Source organism: Canis lupus, chromosome 25 (genome assembly GCF_011100685.1).
Source record: "Canis lupus familiaris isolate Mischka breed German Shepherd chromosome 25, alternate assembly UU_Cfam_GSD_1.0, whole genome shotgun sequence".
In the NCBI taxonomy this organism is placed as follows: Eukaryota; Metazoa; Chordata; class Mammalia; order Carnivora; family Canidae; genus Canis; species Canis lupus.
In genome coordinates, this window is record NC_049246.1 from 51,624,983 (window position 1) to 51,644,820 (window position 19,838).

The window sequence follows — 19,838 nt, forward strand, 5'->3', positions numbered from 1 at the left end:
GAGCCGGGGCCCGCGTCCCTTCCCGCGTCCCTTGCCCGGCGCGGGGGTGGGTCCGGCTCTCGCCCCGGCTGCCCCGACGGCCGCGTCCCCCACGGAGGCCGCTCACTTGGCGGCCGCGCTGCCCCAGGTGCCGGCTCGGCCCGGCGGGTGCCCGCAGAGGGTGGGCCGTAGGGGCAGCTGGTACGGGGCGGTGCCCGCCTGCAGCCAGGGGAGCTCCTCACCCTGTTTCACTTCTGTACTTTTTAAACGTGTGACAACACGTACGTAAAACCTAGAATTTACCATTTCTACCACTTTAAGTTGTATAACTCAGTGGCATCCGGCCCTTTCAGTGCCTTATACCCTGGTTTTGCCCCAAAGCAGAAGGCGCTAAAGGAGCTATGTTACCACAAAGGTTAGAACTGGGAGGTGCCCCAGCCTGCCCCCAAGGTAGGGCCCCCCAGCCTTCCCCCAGCCATGCCCCCAGTCTGCCCCCAGGTAGGCCCCCCAGCCGGCCCCAGCCAAGCCCCCCAGCCGGCCCCCAGCCTGTCCCCAGCCAGGCCCCCCAGCCCCGTCCCCAGCCAGCCCCCAAGCAGTGATGGCAGTTCAGGGAGTTCCCAGGAGGACAACCCTGCGGGTCAGGCTCAAGGGCAGCCCACCCAGCGCCTCTGTCGCCTGCAGCCTCACCCTGGAAGACGCCCCTGTTCCTGGACCCCACCTGCCCCTGGGCCGCACTGGGCTCCCTCTCTGCACAAGTGCTTAGCTCCGCCTAGGTCTTAGTCCGCCAGAGTTACAGGTCCTATTACTTGCTTTTTAGGGCAAGAGCGATGCTGCGCCGTCTGGTGCCCCGGCAGCCTCTGCGGCTCTTCCAATGGCAGGCGGCGTGCGCTCGGGGAGCCTCTGTGCAGCGCAGAACATGGGCATCCACGATCCCCAGACCGCTCGGCCCTTGGGGGGCCGTGGGCAACAGCCCCCCAGTCTGCAGACGCAGCTCCTCCACACCCGCCAGCGGCCCCGAGGTGGCGCTGACGCAGGAGCGCTACCCCGTGAAGCGGCTGCCCTTCTCCACGCCGTCTGAGGCCGACCTGGCCGCCTTTGAACGCATCATCCCTGGCAGAGTCGTCACAGACACAGAGGTGCTGGCAGCTTCGAATGTGGACTGGCTGAGGACAGTCCGAGGTGAGGGAGGGTCTGTTCACACTTGTGCTTCAGGAGGGTGGGCATGCGGGAGCGTTGGGCACAGGAGCGTGGGGTCACTGGCGCAGGCACCTCCTTAGGCTGAAGAAAAGCTGCATCGTGGCTTTAACGTGTTCTGAGAACAACGTTTAGATAAGTTTAGTAGTAGTGCGGGAGATCTGCAGATTGACAGATAACATAGCCCGGGCCCTCTGAGGGCTGTGTGTCATGCTCGGTGCTGCTGTCATATGGGACCACACCGCCTCCAGCCACAGCAGGCCCCATCGTGGCTCTGCACTGCTGCCTGAGTGCCAGTCCCACAAACTGGGATGGAGCTTCTGAAGCAGGTGGGAGCTGTCCCTGGGATGGGGACGCTGGGCAGGGGGTCGCTGTCTCCTGAGGGCTCTTCCTGGAAGCCTCAGGCTAGACGGTCTGTCCTTGTGTGTGCTTGCGTGGACGGCCCCTCCTGGCTCCCTCACCCTGAGCTCAGGAGGGCCGCACGGGGCTTGCTTTTCTCTGAATGCACAGGACTCACTGCAGAGCATCGTCCCAAGGGGCGTCTGTTGGAGTAGTTTGTTGAACTTTTGTCAAAATAACCCTTTATGTGGCTTTCTTTTGGGGAGAAAGATGCCTAAGATTACGATCATTTAACATTTTGATTTTGGAGTTCTATAGAAAAAACAGCTAGTAAAAGACTTCACAGTTTTCTTAAAAATGGATTTCATTTTAAATGGAAACAGTTACTAAATATCTTGTCCAAAAAGAAAAAAAAATCTTGTCCAACCGATCATTTGCTCAGGGGTGGACTCCCTAAACTTTAGTGTCTGCACTGAGTGCAGAGTTGGGGTCCCAAACATGAAGATGCGCAGGAGGCTCACCCGAGGGCAGCAGCATGAGCGCGGCACGGGGGCCCAGGAGAGTCCCCAGCGCAGGCTGTGTCCTTGGAGCCTGGGGAAGCCACCTGGAAGGGTGTGTGAAGCCTCTGAGCAAGGCCGTGCTTGGTGTGTTCGAGGAGCCCAGAGACCCACGTGCAGCTGGAGTAGATGCATGAGGGGGAGGTCAGAGAGTCGGGGCCTTGTGAGTCCTGGCATTTCCCCCAAGCTGTTGGGCAGCGGGCCCGTGGCCTGACTGTGCCTGCCATGTCGGGGACAGGCACTCATGGCCCAGTTGTGGAAGCAAGGAGGAGAGCCTGAATCTTCGAGGGGGTGTTCGGGGAAGATATGGGGTTCTGTATGCAGAAGGAAGAATCTACGATTTGCTGATGGGTAATGGGGTGTCAGAGGAGCAAGGGTGCAGGGACCCTGGGCCTGAGCTGGCCTTCCGTCTGCTGAGCAAAATGGCAGGAAGAGCGGGTCTGTTGGGGAAACCAAAGTCTGGAGCAGTCCAGATGGACATGGGCCGGGGGCCGTTGGGCTGTGAAGCCTGCTGGTCCAGGGCAGGGTCCACACAGTGACCGGGTGTCCTGAGGAGGCTGGTGACTGCTGTGGTCAGCGGGCGCTGGCAGGCACCAGCCAGGGGGACCGAGCAGGTGTGGCCGGGGCCCAGGAGGACCAGGGGCAGTATGTGCTAGAGCCGTGTGAAGGGAGGGGGAACCAGTGGGCACCAGGTCAGGTGCAGCTGCTGTGTGGGAGACCGTAGCAGGAGATTGTCCATAACGTGAAAGGGACACCTGTGCCACTGGAGCCGCTTGTGGGGTCTTGGGTGGTGGACGTGACCCCCCATCTGGTGGATGCATGGTGCCGTCAAGGGGCGACAGAGAGGTGGGAGGTGGGGATGGGGTCAAGAGGAGAGGTTATTTCCTTTTTGGTGTTGGTTTCGGATGAGCCTGCCAGTGCAGCAGGTTTGTCGGATGATGGGAATGATCTGCGTGAGGGGACAACTGGTAGCATGGTGAGAAATGGGGGATGGTGGAAAAGGGTGTGGGCGTGGAGGGCCCAGGGAAGGGCCACGGTCTCAGGGGCATGTGCAGAAGTAGGTGGGCGCTGCCCAGGTGTGTGCATGGAGGGGTGGCAGGTGGGAGCTGGGGTCCATGGGACGGGGGAGACGTGTGAGAGATGGGTGCGCAGGGCTGGGGCGAGTGGGCTGGAAAGTCACTCCCCGCGCCTGGGGAGCCAGATGCAGTGTGGGATCCCCTGGGTGGCATGTCGTGCCCCTGGGCCTGAGCAGCTGGCATGCGGTGAGGGCAGGCCGCTGGGAGAGAAGAGGCAGGTGAGAGTCTTACGTGCCGGGGTCAGCGTGTCCTGCGGAGGTTCGGACGGGGAAGGTTGGAGGCTTGCAGCCACTCGGTCTCTGCCACAGTCCGTTGTCTGAAAGCAGCCACAGCAAATGAACGGTATCAAACGGTTTCCACACGCTCTGCTTACGAACCCGGCCCCGGCCGTGGGTGCTGTGGTTGCCGGAGGACGGCAGGGGGGCCTTGCCTGCTGTGGCAGGTGACAGACCGTGCCGCGGGAGCGTGCCCTCTTAGCCCAAGCCCTGTGGCACCCCGAGCGAGCCTCGCGGGACTGTGCTGTCCTACAGGACCGGGGCCCAAGGGCAAACCTGGTTCGTCTGATGGAAATCGAGTGAGAAATGGCTTTCAGGAGAATCACGGACTTCAGGTAGGCGCACAGCAAGCCAAGGTGGCGGCCCCGTGGGTCTGGCGGGGAAGGAGGTCTTCGCTGAGCTCCAAGCTGAAGTCCTTGGCAGACGCACAGGCCGAGTGTCAGAGCGTGAGGCAGGTGCACATCTTCCAGATCCTGAGGTCGTGACCCCCGCGGGTGAGACTCACACATGCGACAGACGTTGTGGGAAGAATGTTCATTTGTGCGAGGACGTGACTCACAGCCAGCTGCCAGAGGGACAGAGGGTAGCAGAGGAGAACATTTAAGATCCGGGATAGAAGCATCCGCCGGGAGTGGGGCGTGAAGGAGGCTGAGGACAACGTCCGGGAGGTGCTGCTGGCACGGGGGGCGCTGTCGGAGCCGTCCCGGGACCCGTGCAGGGAAACGCCCTCCGTCCTGGCCTGCTGGATGTCCTGTTTGCACGACCTGCTGACCCAGGGTGTTCTCCATCACCCTCCTGTATTTGTTACCCCAACTGCCCACCCCCCCGCTCAGGACACTCCTCTCCCCTGGAGGGGAGTCCCCAACTCCCAGGAGGGGCAAGGCGGGAGCGGCACCCAGCCACCTCCTGCTGTGCTGGCCACAGCCCTGGAAGGCCTCCCCCACTCTGCTCCGTCTGCCTTCCGGCGGGAGGAGAGCAGAGGCCAGGGAAGCAGAGCCCCTGCCCCTCCCGAGCCCTGGCTCTGCTTCTCCTGCACCGAGGCCTTTCCCCTTCTGTTCCCGAGTCCATCCGTCAACCTCCGAGGCTCCACGAGCACGAGGAGGGGGAGACCGGGCGCACGTGGACTTCAGTGAGCCCCGGGGCCAGCTGCCTGGATGCTCCCTCCCTACCTCCTGCCACACGTCCCAATCGGCCGCGCCATCGTGGAGCAGCAGCACATCCGTGGCTGCCTCCCTGGGGCCCGTGTCCTGAGGTGGACACGATCCCGAGGCCTCCCGGAGGCTCGGGGCGGGCGTGAGCTGGAGCTGGCCGGCCCCGGCTCAGGGTAGCTCGTTCCTGAGAATTGTGAGAATCCTGTGTCGGGCCAGTTGTGAAACAGCCGTTGTTGAAAGTTATTTAAAGAGGTGATTAAATCGTATTTAAAACAAGGATCATAACTACTTGGAACTTACCTGTTCCTACAACAAGCACAAGGTAAGAACCGCACCAGACCTCAGAGCCGAGGCAGAAGTGGCTGCCGTGGGGGCCTGTGCTCGCGCCTTCCTGGAGGCCCCACACCCGCCTCTGTACGTGCAACGAAGTCAGGGCAGAGCGAGCCCGCCTGTCCCGGGGGGCGTCCAGGGCCCCCGCTGGCCCCGTCCGGCATCCCGTCAGTCACAAGTACACTGCTCTGATGAGACGTGGTGGGAGGTCCGCTAACCATGGGTGGAGGCATGGATTTGGGACGTGGCCGTTGGGCAACCACCCTGGGCCTCTGGGGGCACAGCTGGTCATCGGTTGCTGTGCTGGGTGCCAGCATGAACCTCGACAGGATGCTCGCCCAGGCCCAAGTGGCTCCCCGTGACAGACATGCAGCTCCAGGGGCAGCAGCTGCTCCCAGCAGGCAGCCAGGCGGTGCCCCTGCTCTGGGCACGGGCCTCAACGTCCCTGCCATGGCCTCCCTGCCGTCCGTGGCCAGGCCCACTTTGGAGGTCTTGCCCGGGTTGCTGGGGTCTGCGGGCTGGCTGGTAACCTGGCCGAGCAGGTCGCCTCACGGAGGCCAGGGAGTCCTCTCTCCGGAGCGGAGACCCACGCAGCTGCCATGTGTGACGTGCTCCTCGGTGTTGCAGGTTGTAGCAGAGTGCTGCTGCGGCCCCGGACGTCGGAGGAGGTGGCTCACATCCTCAGGTACGGGAGGTGGTTGGTGGCTGCTGGGGGCGCCCGTCAGGGAGGGGGGCCGGCCTCTCCTTGCCAACAATCCACCGTCAGGTCTATTCTAGAAAAGTTGGGAAACAGAGAGCCGTAAAGGGAAAAATGACCAAGTGCTGTGTTCCCTCCAAAGGCAGCCCCCGCCGTGTCCCCTCCGCTAGTGTGCGCGGCCAGTAAGCCATAACGTGGTGTCTGTGCTGGGAGCGCTTTCTTTCCCGCTCGGCCGTATTGCGCCCGCTCCTAGGGCCTCGGCCTTCGTGCCACAGTTCCCATGGGCCTGGTGGCTGCTGTCGTGGTCTGTCCTCCGACGCATGAGCCCCTGATCCTGTGCCGCTGGTGACCTCGGCGTCCCTGTCCCCGTCGGGTGCCGTGCCCTGTGGCTGGGACTTGCTTACAGCTGAAGTCTGCGTCCTCGGCGCCGCGCCCCGCCAGCGGCCTCCGGTGCTCCGGGTCTGTTTTGTTCGCCTGAGTTCCACGTAGGGATCACATGGTGCCCGCCTGTCTGACCCACTGAGCCGTCATACGCTCTGGGTGCACCCATGTCATCTCTTCCACACCGTGTCTAACGCGTGGAAGGGTCCACCCCACCAGCGCTCTGCAGTGTACCAGAGACCATGCGCAGGTGCCGTCCAGTTTTACATGAACGTGGAACAGCCCCAGCCCAGGAACACGGGGCACACGCACTTCCTGTAGGGGCCACGGCCGGAGGCTTGCCGGCTCACGGGGTTCATGGGATGTGCCCGCACAGCCTTCTTCCCAGGAGCAGGCACAGCGTTTCTCCAAATCCTTACCCACCCGGGCCCTCCGTTGGGGTCTTGGCACCTAGAGAGTGGCCTCCTAGGATGTTAGGGCCTTGTGTGCCACCCCATCCAGGGTCTGGGAAAGTGCCAGCCTCATCGCTGAGCACAGTTTTGTGGTAGCCATTGCCGCCTGGGGGGCCCCCCATCGAGGCTATGGGCGTGGGAAAGAGGACTCGGGGTTGGGTGGGCTCGCCCTGCGGGGATGCCCGTGCAGGTGTAGGGAGGAACGCCCTGATGCCCGTCCCGTGCTCACCCAGGTACTGTCACGAGAGGAACCTGGCCGTGAACCCACAGGGGGGCAACACAGGCATGGTGGGGGGCAGCGTGCCCGTCTTCGATGAGATCATCTTGTCCACTGCCCTGATGAACCAGGTCATCAGCTTCCACAGCGTGTCTGGTAAGCCAGTGCTGCAGCCACGCAGCTGGGGGACCACGCCCGGGAGGGAGAGGCCCTGCTCTGTGCCAGGCCTGCTGCCTGCGTCTGCCCTGGATGCAGTTGAGAGGGTCACTGGGTGACTTGTGCCGTGGGCTTGAGGTGGGGGCGGGGCCGTTGCTGCAGCCCCTCTGACTCGGCTTGGACGGCCCTTGTCCCTCGTAAGTGGGACATAAAGGGTGGGGTGCAGGGAAGTGTGGGCGCGCTGCCCGCCTGGTGGACCCCGCAGCACTGCCTCCCAGCTGGGCACCTGGGGCAGGTCATTCTCCATGCTGGGGGCCCTGGCCCCAAAGCTCCAGGCCAGCAGCGTCCCACAGGAGAAGCGTCTTCAGGCTTGTCACATGTGCCCTGGTAGTGACATCACCCCTGCTCAAGGGGCCCCAGCCATGCAGCCATGCTTTCCCTGGTTTCCCCAAGCGAGAGTGTGTGCACGTGAGGATTCTTTTCTACCTTGGCTGTATGTGTTTTTCTTCTTCTTCGTGGTAAATCCTAAAGGTACCTTCTGGGGGACACGCTCCTTTTCCTGGGTCCAGGTTCCGAGGGGGATGCCCCCCCGGCGGCTAACCCCCACAGAGCCCCCGCGGTGAGGCTCCCAGCTTGTCCTGAGCTGAGAGCACCCACGGCAGCTCCTCTGCTCGGCAGGGACCCTGGTGTGCCAGGCGGGCTGCATCCTGGAGGAGCTCAGCCAGTACGTGGAGGCGAGGGGCTTCGTCATGCCCCTGGACCTGGGGGCGAAGGGCAGCTGCCACATCGGGGGAAACGTGGCGACCAACGCAGGTGGCCTAAGGTTCCTGCGCTACGGCTCGCTTCATGGGACTGTCCTGGGCCTGGAAGTGGTGAGCTGGGGCCTCTGGCCCCCTTTCCTCTCTGTCCCCCAGCCTCTTCGCAGGGGCCAGTGCACTTGGCTGTGAGGTCTGCCAAAGGGCCTTGTCCTGTCTTGGCACACGCCGTGTGTCCTCGGGCATTGTCCCCAGGTCTCAGGGACGGCCGGGGTGGTACAGGGTGACATCAGGACGCCTTGGGGGTGCGGAGTCCACGGGGTGAGTGGGGCACACCGTGACTCTCCCCCGCCGCCCCGAGGGCCGCCCTGCTGTGTCCCTGAGCTCCCTGGGGGTGGGGGCGTGAGGGTCCTCCTCTCCGGCTGATTGGACACCTTTGGGCCTGGCGTCACCGGGTGCCCCAGCACCCCTCAACCCAACTGGGGTGGTTGGGGGCTCAGGCCTGGCTCACCCTCTGAGGGTGCCTGGGACTCGGCTCCTGTCCCCCTCCACTAGGTGCTGGCTGATGGCACCGTCCTGAACTGCCTGAGCACCCTGCGCAAGGATAACACGGGCTATGACCTGAAGCAGCTCTTCATCGGGTCGGAGGGCACGCTGGGAGTCATCACGGCCGTGTCCATCCAGTGTCCTCCCAAGCCCCAGGCGGTCAACGTGGCGTTCCTCGGTAGGCCGGCTGTCGGGGTGCACCAGCTGCGCTGCCGTGGGCGCGAGGGAGGCTCGCCGTCGGTCGTGGCTTCGCTGTTTCCAGGGCTTGGTGCTTGCGGAGTCCAGAGCAGAGCCTCTCCCATCTTGGGGCGGGGTGCCCTGGAGTCTGGGACAGGACGGGGGCTCTGCTCAGCGCGGCCGCGCCATCTTGTTCGCTGATTCTGAGGGAAGTGGAGGCACTTCGGTGTGTTCGTCCCCGTGGGGTGACCAGTCACACCCATGGGAACACACTGCCCAGCCCGTCCGCTGCCCGTCTCTGCCCTGCCCCCGCTGCCCCCACCAGTGCGTGCCGTGCATCCTGTGATGCTGCGGTGTGGGAGCCCTCTCCACCCCACGGGGCTCCCTGTTGGCCCCCGGGTCCCTGCTGCCAGCAGACCCTGAACGGACCTTGTGTCTCCATTGTCCCCCGAGTCCCTCCAGCCTCGCCTCCACTTGGTGGGCAGCGTTAGGGCCTGTCCTCCACTAGCGCAGAAGCTGGGGAGGCGTCCAGTCTTCTCGAGGTCACCACGGCGGCTGCCTCCCTGGTCAGCGGTGCCTGGAGCCGCAGCAGGATGCAGGGTCCTCCGTCTCTGAGCTCTGGCTGTGACCAGTTAGCATCAAACAAATGAAATGTGCCGTTTCCACTGCTTGGCGCTGGGGTCGTCCCACCCCGGGCCCATCTGCCCACCTTCAGCTCCCCCAGAGGACACTGTCACTAGTGCACAAGGGAGGCTGCAGGTGGCTTCCTTGACCTGCGGCTCACACGGCTGGTCATTGGGAGGCCTGCTGCTGCCACCAGGGGTTCTGGCGTTTTGTTCTTTGGTCACTTTAAAGGTTTTCTCCTCTCTGGGTGTTTCTGATTTGGGGTATGTTGCCGACATGCACGTTTTTATCTCGGGTCTTCGAACTTCCTGAGCCTGTGGCTGGGTATCCTGTCCGTTGTAGAAGCTGCCCGTCTGCTGTGCCCACAGCCCTGCAGTCCGTGCTCTCGGTCTCTCCACCTTCTCCACCCCTGTCGCGCTCTGGGAGGTTTCTTCCGCTCTGGCTCCGTTCACCCATGTTCCCTTCAGCTGTGGTCCGTGTGGCCCAGGCTGCCGCATCCAGCCCCGCGTCCAGCTGTGAGACCTCTGCCTGTTCCTGGGCGAGCAGAGCAGGCGCCTTGCCCTCTGCGGACACGCTCCCCGGCGCCAGCAGGGCGTCTCCATGCCTCCCCCCACTCTCGGCCCCGAGACACCCTCCCCAGCACGGGGTCGGTCTCCTCTGCCGCTCAACGGCCGGTTCCCCGGCATCTCGTCGTCGGGAAGCTGAAGGAGTTACGCCGGGCTGCCGGACGCCTGCGTGCTCACCCTGATGGGAGGAGCGAGCCCGTTTCTGGCCTGCACGTGCCCCGCGGCTCCCCTGGTCCCCCCACCTTCCTGAGCCCCGTGGGTTCTCAGACGAGCATTTCCTGCCTTGATGGTCACAGCCATCGTGTGCTTGTTGGTGACCGGCGCCGGGTGCCCCCCGGGGCAGGGCTCTGCTGCCCAGCTCGCCAGCACAGCGGCAGCACGGGGGGCTTGGGTGCGTCTGGCTGGGGTTCTGGCGCCCGTGCCTGAGTCCTGTCGCCTCTGCAGGTTGTCCAGGCTTCGCCGAGGTTCTGCAGACCTTTAGCACCTGCAAGGGGCTGCTGGGTGAGATCCTGTCCGCGTACGAGTTCATGGACGCCGAGTGCATGTGGCTGGTCAGGCACCACCTGCACCTCACCAGCCCAGTGCAAGGTAGTGACCCCGCTGGCGGGCAGCACCCGCCCCTGCCTGGGTGCCCTGGGCCGTAGGGATGCTCACAGGCTGTTCTGTGCACAGAGTGGGGAGCGGCAGGGAGGTTGCCAGAATCTCTGCAGCTCTGGCGTCACCAGAGCCAGATGCTTGTCATAAATGTGCCCCCAGAGCTGGTTTAGGCGATGCCGCCGTTTGTGCCAGAGCTCCAGGGTCTCTGAAAAGCCCCAGTGCACTGGCCAGACCCGCTTCTCTTCAGTGGAGAGAAGCCATCGGTCCGTGAAGGATCCCAGGGAGTTCTTTCCAAATCAGCAAACAGGAGCATCGACTCAACGTTTCAGAAAGCGATTTGGCACCTCGAGACGAGAAACGTTGCGCTGTGGATCTTGGTACTTTCACCAGAGACCTACCCTACAGCAACAGTGGGGGGTTAGCGCAGGCTGCCCTGGCTCCGGGTGTAAACAGGACGCTTGCTTCTCACAACCTGGAGGCTGGAAGTGTCAGACTGAGGGGCCAGCAGGGCCGGTTTCTGCCGAGGCTGTCGTCCTGGCTCGCCGACGGCACCCCTCTGGCCGTCTGCTCACGTGGCCTCTTCTCTGTGTGCAGGGGAGATCTCTGGTGCCTCTCGCTCTTTCTAGGAGGGCACCGGTCCTGTGGGATCAGGGCCCCATCCTTATGAGCTAAAGTAACCGTAATCACCTGCCTGAAGACCCCGTCTCTAAATACAGTAACGTTGGCTGTGGCTTCCCTGTGGGAATTTGGGGCGATCTCAACTTTGTCCCTAGGAAGCATGAATATGGAAAGATCTTTATGCTTTAAATTTTTAATGAGATCCTCCTTGTAGTAGGTTCTACTTTTAGGAAACCATCTAAATGTCCAGTAGTAAAGAAATAAGCTGATACAACCACTGGAAAGATGGGGTGTCCCCGGGGGTGGATGGGAGGGCCTCTGGGGGCGGATGGAGGAGTGCTGTATGGCCGTTGGGCATGCGGGTGAGAAAGCTGCTCCTAAGGTCACGTTCAGGGCAAAGGCCAGGCCCCCTGCCGTCCTGGGCAGGGTTCAGCCTGCAGAGCTCCTCTACTGGCTGGAAGGCAGGAAGGAGCGCTGTCAAACATGCTCAGCCACTGTAATCTGGCAAGCTGGGACGTGTTTTTTTGTTTCTACTTGTCTTTGTTTGCCAAATCCTCTTATGTGAGCATGTTTTACTTTCGTAATTGGAAAAGGAGCCCATAGAAATTAAAATGCTCCCGGTGTTTTCTATGATGTATGGTAAAGAGCAGAATTTGCATTTCAGCATGGAAAAATGCCAACATCTGGAAAAGACTTGCTGTACTCGTAGTACTTTTTTGGCAGCCACTTTTACTGTAGTGCTTAAAGGAAGAATGAATTTATTGATTTCAGTAAATTCAAATAAATTCACTGTAGCCTTAAAGAAAAGGACAAGCTTAAAATTTTCTTACAGTTACTAATGCAAATATTTTTAAACTTTATTTTATTTTATTTTTATAAACTTTTATAAACTTTATTTAATTTAATTTTTTTTAATTTTTATTTTTTAATTATTTAAATAATTATTTATTTTAATTATTATTTATTTTAATTTTTATTTTAAATTTTTAAATTTTTATTTATTTATGATAGTCACAGAGAGAGAGAGAGAGAGGCAGAGACATAGGCAGAGGGAGAAGCAGGCTCCACGCACTGGGAGCCTGATGTGGGATTCGATCCCGGGTCTCCAGGATCGCGCCCTGGGCCAAAGGCAGGCGCCAAAACGCTGCACCACCCAGGGATCCCTATTTTTAAACTTTAAAAAAGAGGCATCTTGGGTAAAAAGCATGTAGTTTTTGCACGTGGCGCTCTGCATCGTGGGCATCCTGGGCCATCGCAGGCACGGTGGCCTCTCCTTAGCCTGTGGTCTTGGGGACACCTGCAGTTGGTAAGAGGGGCTCCTTGCCCACAGCCCCATCCAGGTGCCAGTGGCGAGGCCCTCACGGTGCCACTCAGGGTTGTCCCTGTTTCTGGGGAGCATGGTTTCTGTTCCAGTGAAAGACCTATTTTTATTTATCATTATTTATTTTAGCTTATTTGTTTTAGTAATCTCCATACCCAGTGTGGGGGTTGGCCTCACAGCCCTGAGCTCAAGTCACACACTCCTCCAACCAGGAGGAGCCAGCCAGGCACCCATGAAAGATGTGTTTCAAGCCATTGGAAATATAGCCTGAGCAGAATCTTCCTGCTTTCTGGGCCTTGGGCCCTGTCAGCCACACAGGGGCCATCAGAGATGCTCGGCCAGGCGGACCCAGACCCGTCCTACCCTCCGTCTGACCACCTTGCCCGGCTCATCCTCCTTTTTGTGCCTTCCAGAAAGTCCGTTTTATGTTCTCATTGAGACCTCAGGCTCCAGAGCAGAGCACGATGCTGAGAAGCTGAATGACTTCCTGGAGCAGGCCCTGCGCTCCGGCCTGGTGACCGATGGGACCGTTGCCACGGACCAGATGAAACTCAAGGTGCGTGGGTGCTGCTGGCACCTCCTTGCCTCCCTTACGCTCAGCTGTCCAGGACGTCTACGTGCTGCCATGTGTCTGAACGTGAGCAGTTGTCCCTGCCTCTTGGGAAACATACTTTGAGTCTCCAAAATATCAGTGGCATTTTTTAAATTAAATTAAACTTTGTTTTAACTTATTTTAATTAATTTGCTTTTTTATAAAGTTATTTGCAAGAGAGAATGCTGTGTGTGAGTGAGGGGAGGCACAGAGGGAGCAGGAGACAGAGAACATCAGGCTCCCCACTGCGTATGGAGCCTAGCACGGGCCTCAGCCTCACAAGCCTGAGATCATGACCTGAGCCAGAACCAGAAGTCCGGTGCTTAACCAACCGAGTCGCCCTGTGGGAGCCGCTGTCACTGTCGTGGGGGTCCTGGGGTGGCGGGAGCCCCTGTCCTGTTTGTGCGCCGGCGTCCTTGGGCTGCAGTGTAGAGAGCGGCTGGCCAGGGCAGGGTTGAGGGAGGGCGTGGGGCTGGGCAGCAGGGGGTGGTAGAGGCTGTGTGCCTCCGGGCGCTCCTGGGGAGAGTGGGGATCGGGTCTCAGAAGGGGCCTCTTTGGGTTCCTTTTCTACCTTATCGTTAAATCTCTTTCATGGTTATCTTGTGTGTTTAGTGAATATTAAGCGTAGGGAGTCCAACCCCATCTCCGGATGCAGGGCCTCACGCCTGCACTCTCATCCTTCTGGGGTCTGGGTCCCCACCGTACCATTGTCCCTGCCAGGTGACCTCACTGCTGGAAGGGCGGCGATGTGATGGGCCCCCCACCCCAGCCTCTCACCAGCCTGCTCCAGCTGCCAGCACCCCAGTCCTCGCAGCTCTGCGGCCCTGTCCCCGTCCCCCCTGCAGGGTTGTCCTGCCCCGACCCTACCATCGTCAGATTCCCTCACCGGCCAGCAACCCGACCGGGCTCTCCCACCGCGTCCCCCAGAGTGTCCCCTGGCCTCGTGGAGAGGGGGCCTCGGTGTGTCCTGGGACGAGCTGGGGCCACATTCTGGGGCCTCGTCCAGGACGGACTCTGGGATCAGAGCCCCATGCCTGTCACAACACGGAACATTTGTGTTACCCACAGAGTTCCTGTGACCTTCCCGGTCACCTCAGGCTAGCCACGTCCTAAGGGCCGTTGGCGCAGACCCCGTGGCAGCCTCCCCTCTGACTCTGCCGTGTTTTCTGACCCCCTAGGCGCTGTGGGCCCTGAGAGAAAGGATCTCGGAGGCGCTGAGCCGGGATGGCTACGTGTACAAATACGACCTCTCCCTGCCCACCGACACACTGTACGACCTTGTGACCGACCTGCGTGCCCGCCTCGGCTCCCAAGCCAAGCGCGTGGTGGGCTACGGCCACCTGGGTGAGCCTCCCTGGGTCAGGTGGTGACGGGGGACCCCAGTTGTCTGGAGCCCCGAGTCGTCCTCAGGGTTCTGGGGGTATTCTGAAAGCACCTGTTTGTGTTTTGGCCACCGCCCTGGCGCCCTTCCCAGGCCTGGTATGCACGAGCCCCTTCCTGTTCCCCCTTTACGTCTTAAGGGATTAATTCCTAGGAGGGGATGTTTCGTTCCTCCCAATTCTTGGTGCCCTGGAAATGGACATCTGAAAGCCCCGTGTACCGGGGGGTGCAGAGCCACGTGGTCGCAGCCTCCACTGGCCTGTCTGCAGGGAAGGACCTGGAGAGGGGGTGAGGGCTTGGTAGGCAGGAACAGGGGCATTACCTGGGCGGGGCTCACCCGGGGCCCCGGAGCACCTGGTGTGGCAGGACTTGTCATCAGGATAGTTTTCTCAGCTGGTGCCGTGCCTTTCCTGAGAGCCAGTCAGCACACGACGCATTGAGATGCTTGATGTGTGACAGACGGTGCCCCCCAGAGTGGGTGGGAGCAGGGGGTTGCCCAGCACCCTGGACGCAGAGCATGGTGGGGGTTCCAGGTGCCCAGTATCTGCACCGAAGTCCTTCGCCACACCCTGCGTGTCCACGTGCACATACTTCTCACCCACGGAGGACGATGTTTGAGTTTTAGACGGGGACGGGAGAGCATGCCTGACCTGGAGCAGGGCAGCACCTGTCCCCGGCATGGGCAGTGGGACCTGCAGGAGGAGCTTGCCAAGTTAGGCTCCATTCAGGCTGTCGGACGGTCTTCCCGGGAATGCAGGGACAGGGACGCGGGGCTTGCCAACCCGGCGCTGGAGAGGAGGCCCAGGGCAGATGCCACCTCTGGGAGGTGGCACCTGAGCGGGCGTGGAGGTGGCAAGGCTGCCGGCTGTGGATGGGGAGCCGGGGGCCTCGGCCGTCTTCCTCCTGGTGGGGCCCTGAGGCAGCCTCCGTCCCCATGGGGAAGGCTTGTGGCCTGAGGTGTAGCCAGAGCTTCTTCGGTCTGGGGGGGCGGGGTGGGTGTGGGCGTCCAGGCTGGTCTCCCCATGTCAGCAAGGCCGTTCCCTCTGGGCCCCTGCTGCGGGGGCTGTGGTTCTGGGGTAAGCCCAGCGCGCCCTCCGGCCCCTGCGGCTGCCTGTGTCCCAGGCCGCACCGTCCTGTGTCTCTGCCCTGCGTCCACGCTGGACACTGTGAACTCCCCCGGCAGCGTGGGGTGGTCTCTCCCTCTGGGCCGGTGGAGTCTGAGGGGTGGGCCTCAGGGCCGCCTCGGTGGTCTGGCAGGACTGCGGTGAAGGTTCTGGGCTGGGGGGTTTGTGTCGTGGGGGGGGCTGACCGCAGGCCACTGTCTTCTCCCGCCGCAGGGCTGCCCTCGCTCCCCTGCTTCTGAGCCGGCCGTCATTTTGTTTTCTGGGAGTTTGTCCATTGCTTCTAAAACCTCCAACGTGCGCGCCGACATCTGTGGCGCCCTGGCTTCCTGCGCTGGGTCAGCACCTGTGGGCGCCCCGTTTCCATCCCACTGGGGTTTGTCCCTCCTGCCTTTTCTCGTCCGCCCTGGTCGCAGCTTGAGTCGCGCAGTCTGGCCGGGAACGTGGGCTCGCTCTCCGCTGGGGTCCCCTCGGCCGTCCTCAGCCCGGGGTCCTCGGGCCCTGACGTCCAGCCGCTCTTCTCATCCTAGGAGTCCGCCTTCTCGCGGATCCCAGGGCGGCTGTCGTGACGTCGCGGGTCCGTGTCCTCGTCAGACCCGTGGGGGCTCGGGGCCCGCGGGCCAGCACGGCCCCTGCTCACGCCGCCCTGGCGTCCGTGCGCTCGGCTGGGGGCGCACCGGGCAGCGTCGTCTGGCGCTGGCGTGTGGGCCACTGACCGCGGTGCCCGCTCCGCTCCCCGTTTCCCGGCCTCGGGGGCTGAGGCCGCCCCGCCCGGCTCCCGCAGGCGCTCAGTCCGGGCCGTCGTCTGGGGCCCGAGGCGGTCAGAGTTGCCCAAGGGTCTGTACAAGGACGGCTGAGTCGCTCCCGGCCCGCGGTCCGCAGCCGGCGGCCCCGCCTCGGTGGCAGCGCGTGACCCGCGGTGCTCGCGGGGGGGGGGGGGGGGGGGCAGCCAGGAGCCCCGCGCCCCCGCCGCCCGAGTCCCCGCCCCGTCCCCCCGCCGCGGCACCCGGCCCTTTCCGACGCTCTGGGCGCAGGATCGCTGTCCTCGGCGCCGCCCCGGCGTCCTCGTGCCTCCCGTTCCCCCCGGTGCGCTCCGTCCAGCCGCGGGTCGCCTCTCGTCTGCTTTTAAAGCTTTTGTCGGAGACGGAGACGGGGAGGGGACACGGAAGCCGGGCCGCGCAGGGGCCCCGCGGGGCTCGATCCCAGCGCCCGCGTCGGCGCCCTGGGGCACGTTCCCCGTCCCTGCCCCGCCGTCGGCTCCGGCCCCCGACGCTGAAGCCCGCGGGAGGCTGACGCGGGTCCGGCCCGGGCTCGTGCGGCGCCCACGAGGACGGCGTGTGTGCGGGGAAGCCGGGCTCGCGGATCGCGGCGGGGCCCGCAGCCCCCGCGGGGCACCTCCATCCGGGCCACCGCCGCCGCGCGCCCGCGTCCTGCTTTGAGGCACGGGAGGGCGGAGGGCGGTTCCCCCCGTCCGACCCCGTTTATTTCCTTCAGCGTGCGGCGGCCCCTCCGCGACCCGCCACGCACGCACGCACGCCGCGGACCCGCCCGTCACGCACGCACGCCGCGGGGACCGGCCATCACGCACGCACGCCGCGGGGGCCCGTCACGCACGCACGCCGCGGACCCGCCCGTCACGCACGCACGCCGCGGGGGCCCATCCTTCACGCACGCACGCCGCGGACCCGCCCGTCACGCACGCACGCCGCAGACCCTCGCCGCCCGCCACCCCGGTGCTTCCCTAACCTACCGGCTCCTTTCCCTTAGGCTCGCTCGTGGATGGAGTCACAGCCCTGCGGCTTAGGGCGGTGCGCACGCGCGTCTGCTTCCCTGTGGGGCCCTGGGTCGCCCCGCGCGCCTCAGGTCCCCAGCTGGAAGCCGTCGGGAGCGCGATCCTCCTGGACAGCGTAGGCGGCTGACCCCGGGTCGCCCTGGCCAGGCTGCGCCCGCGCCGCCTCCGTGTCGCTGGGAAGTCTTGGGTCAGCGGTCGCGCTCTGCCGCGTGGGTGGGCCCCGTCGAGTCCGCCGGGGGACGGAGGGGACCGCGGTCCCGGGGGGAGGGGCGTCCTGCCCGCACACCGTGGGCTCTCCCCTGGCCTCAGCCCCCCGCTGCCCCCCGCCTCCGGACGAGCCAGGCCCCGGGGTGCAGCCCTCCCCGGAAGGAGGCCCCGCGGTGGCGCGCATCCCGGCGCGGGTCTGCGGCGAGTCTCCGGCTCCGTGCGGCGGTGCCCACGTGCCTGTGCGCGGGGCTCGGTCCCCGTGGCAGCCTTGCGGGCCCTGCGGCGAGGGTCGCGGATCTCCTGCGCGCGGCGGTCGCGATCGGGGCTCTCGGTGCGCGGGGCCGGCGGCCCGCCGTCTGCCGCCGCGTCGCAGGCACGTGTCCTTCCGCTTGGCTCGGTCCTCGGGGTTCCTGCGACCGGCCGCCCCCGCCGTCCCCCGCCGTCCCCCCGCCGTGACCCCCGCCCCGACCGGCGTGACCTCTCCTTGGCTCGCCAGCGGCGATGCGCCTCGGAACCCGTCCGCGGGGCCGGTCGAGAGGCGCAGGACGTCGCCGGGCCGGTGCTTCACGTTCTGGGCTCCCGGCCCTGCGAGCGCTCGGGCGTCTGCGCGGAGGCTCCGGACGCCGCGGACCTTTCCCGGCCAGGTCGGCTGGCGCGGCCTGCGGGGCGGGGGGAGGAGCGGCGGAGCCCCCTGCACCTGCCCCTCGTGTGCTCGGCGGGGCAGCGGCGCTTCTCGGGCCTGCTCAGGCCCCTCCGCGGGCGTGGGTGGCCCTGCCCTCCGTGCAGCGGGGGAGGGGCCCGCCGTGCTCCCTGCGTCCCAGCCGCGGGGGAGGCGGCAGGAGGAGCCCGGGCCCGGCGGAGGCCCCAGGCCTGTCCCCCGTTGCTCCCCGTGCTCCAGCCTCTCCGAGCCCCCTGCCCCTCGGTGGGCGGCGGCTGTCCCCGGGCCCCCGCCGCCGTCCTCGCGGCCCTGCGCCTGCGGGCGGGCTCCTCCTGGCCGCGAACCCCGGCGCTGTGCCTCCCGGAGTCCTGCCGCCTCCTGCCGTCCGTCCGCTGCCCCGCTGCCCTGCCCGGCCCGCCTTGATCCCCGCGCGTGTGGGTCGTGAGCCAGCCTGGCCCCGCAGCCAGGGCTGGAGCCAGGGCGCGTCGGGGTGTCCCTGGGAGGCCAGAGCGCAGAGCGTCGGGCAGACCTGGGGCGGGGGCGGGGCACCGCTGGGAGATGCGGCCCGGCCCCAGGGCTCCGTCTGGCCGGGCAAAGGCCCGCACTGTCGGCTGGGCGCCCTCAGAGGGGCCCAGCGGTAGAGGGGGGCGCTGGGGAGGCCTCCCGGAGGGGAGCGGCGGTCGCCAGCAGGTCGCTCTTACCACGGCGGCAGGGACCCGGGCTGTGAGCAGGGGAAGCCGCTGAGGGCAGGGGCAGGACCGGGTCTCAAGGAGGGGGCGCAGCCTGCCCAGCCTGACCCGGGGTCCTGTCCCTGCAGGAGACGGGAACCTGCACCTCAACGTGACATCTGAGGACTTCAGCCGGTCGCTGCTGGACGCCCTGGAGCCCTACGTGTACGAGTGGACGGCTGGGCAGCGGGGCAGCGTCAGCGCAGAGCACGGCCTGGGCTTCAAGAAGAAGGACGCTCTCCACTACAGCAAGCCGCCCGCAGGCCCTGAGGCTCATGCAGCAGCTCAAGGCCTTCCTGGACCCCAAGGGCATCCTGAACCCCTACAAGACGCTGCCTGCCCAGGCCTGACGGGGCCTACAGACGGGCCTGGGCTCCGTGGGGCTCCGTCCAGGGGCCCACTCCCCTCCCCTCCCCTCTGCAGGCCGGGAGATTGCCTCCCGCGCACACCCTGACTGGGCCGGGCCAGACAGGCAGTTCCGCCCACTCAGGAGACCAGGCTGCATTCCCGCTGCCTGTGGCTACTGCTGTAGATGGGGTGACGGGTGGTCCTGTCACAGGGTCCCTCACGCTGCGAGTCCTCCACAGAGGTGATGAGCTCCGTGGGACAGCGTGGGGGCCCTCCTGCAGCTCTGACCTGCAGCCTGGGTCACTGGGGGCTTTGTGCATGACCAGGGCCATGTGTGAGTCACGGGCGTGGTCTCTGCCCTGGAAGGCATCATTCTCCCGATTTCTGGAAGGCTCATCCGTTGCCAAGACAGTTGTCAGATGTTGGCAATATCTCACTGGGTGGTTTGTGGCAATCCGTCCACGGAGACGCATCTGTCGTTCTGCTGCGTCGAACATCAGCAAGGCTGGGGTGGGAAGCCCCGGTGTGCACAAGCTTGTGTTGATAAGGCTACGGACTGGGCGCCCGTGCGACACCCTGACCCCCTCAGCCCTGTTGCCCTGGGTCGTGGGGCGGCTCCTGGGGCCCCCGGCAGGTCTGCAGGTTGCATTTGTGTTTCTGGCCACCCTGAACTTCTAGTAAAGATGGGAACGAGTCACAACACTCCCTGCTTCTGTTACCAGGAGGGTCTCGTGAGGTCTGCGGCGAGGTGCCTGTGTGCCTTGCCCCTGAGCACTAGGACGCCAGGGCCCACACCGTGACCTGGCCTCACCCCTTCCCCTGCACACCCCCGACAGACCCTGTGGGCCTGGTCTCCTGTGGTTTCCTGGGGCTGCACGTGGGAGGCAGGCAGTTCGTGTTGGTGACATGCAGCGTGGAGGCCTGGGGGCCGCAGCCGCAGGATGACTGTTAGTGGGGGTCGTGTCACTAAGGGGTTATGGTGCAGAGTTAAAACAAGGTGCAAG

At 64.2% G+C, this 19,838-nt stretch overlaps 1 protein-coding gene across 1 annotated transcript; it reads left to right on the forward strand.

Annotated features, from left to right (window-relative positions):
* The first annotated feature begins 268 nt into the window (after nt 1-268).
* D2HGDH (D-2-hydroxyglutarate dehydrogenase) lies at nt 269-19,534 on the forward strand. Its single transcript, XM_038574466.1, is given in 11 exon segments — nt 269-394; nt 797-1,158; nt 5,529-5,586; nt 6,665-6,804; nt 7,483-7,676; nt 8,115-8,283; nt 9,917-10,060; nt 12,422-12,564; nt 13,779-13,944; nt 18,576-18,748; nt 18,750-19,534. Coding segments are annotated over 11 exon segments (1,650 nt in total). The 5' UTR covers nt 269-380; the 3' UTR covers nt 18,837-19,534.
* Nucleotides 19,535-19,838: the final 304 nt, after the last annotated feature.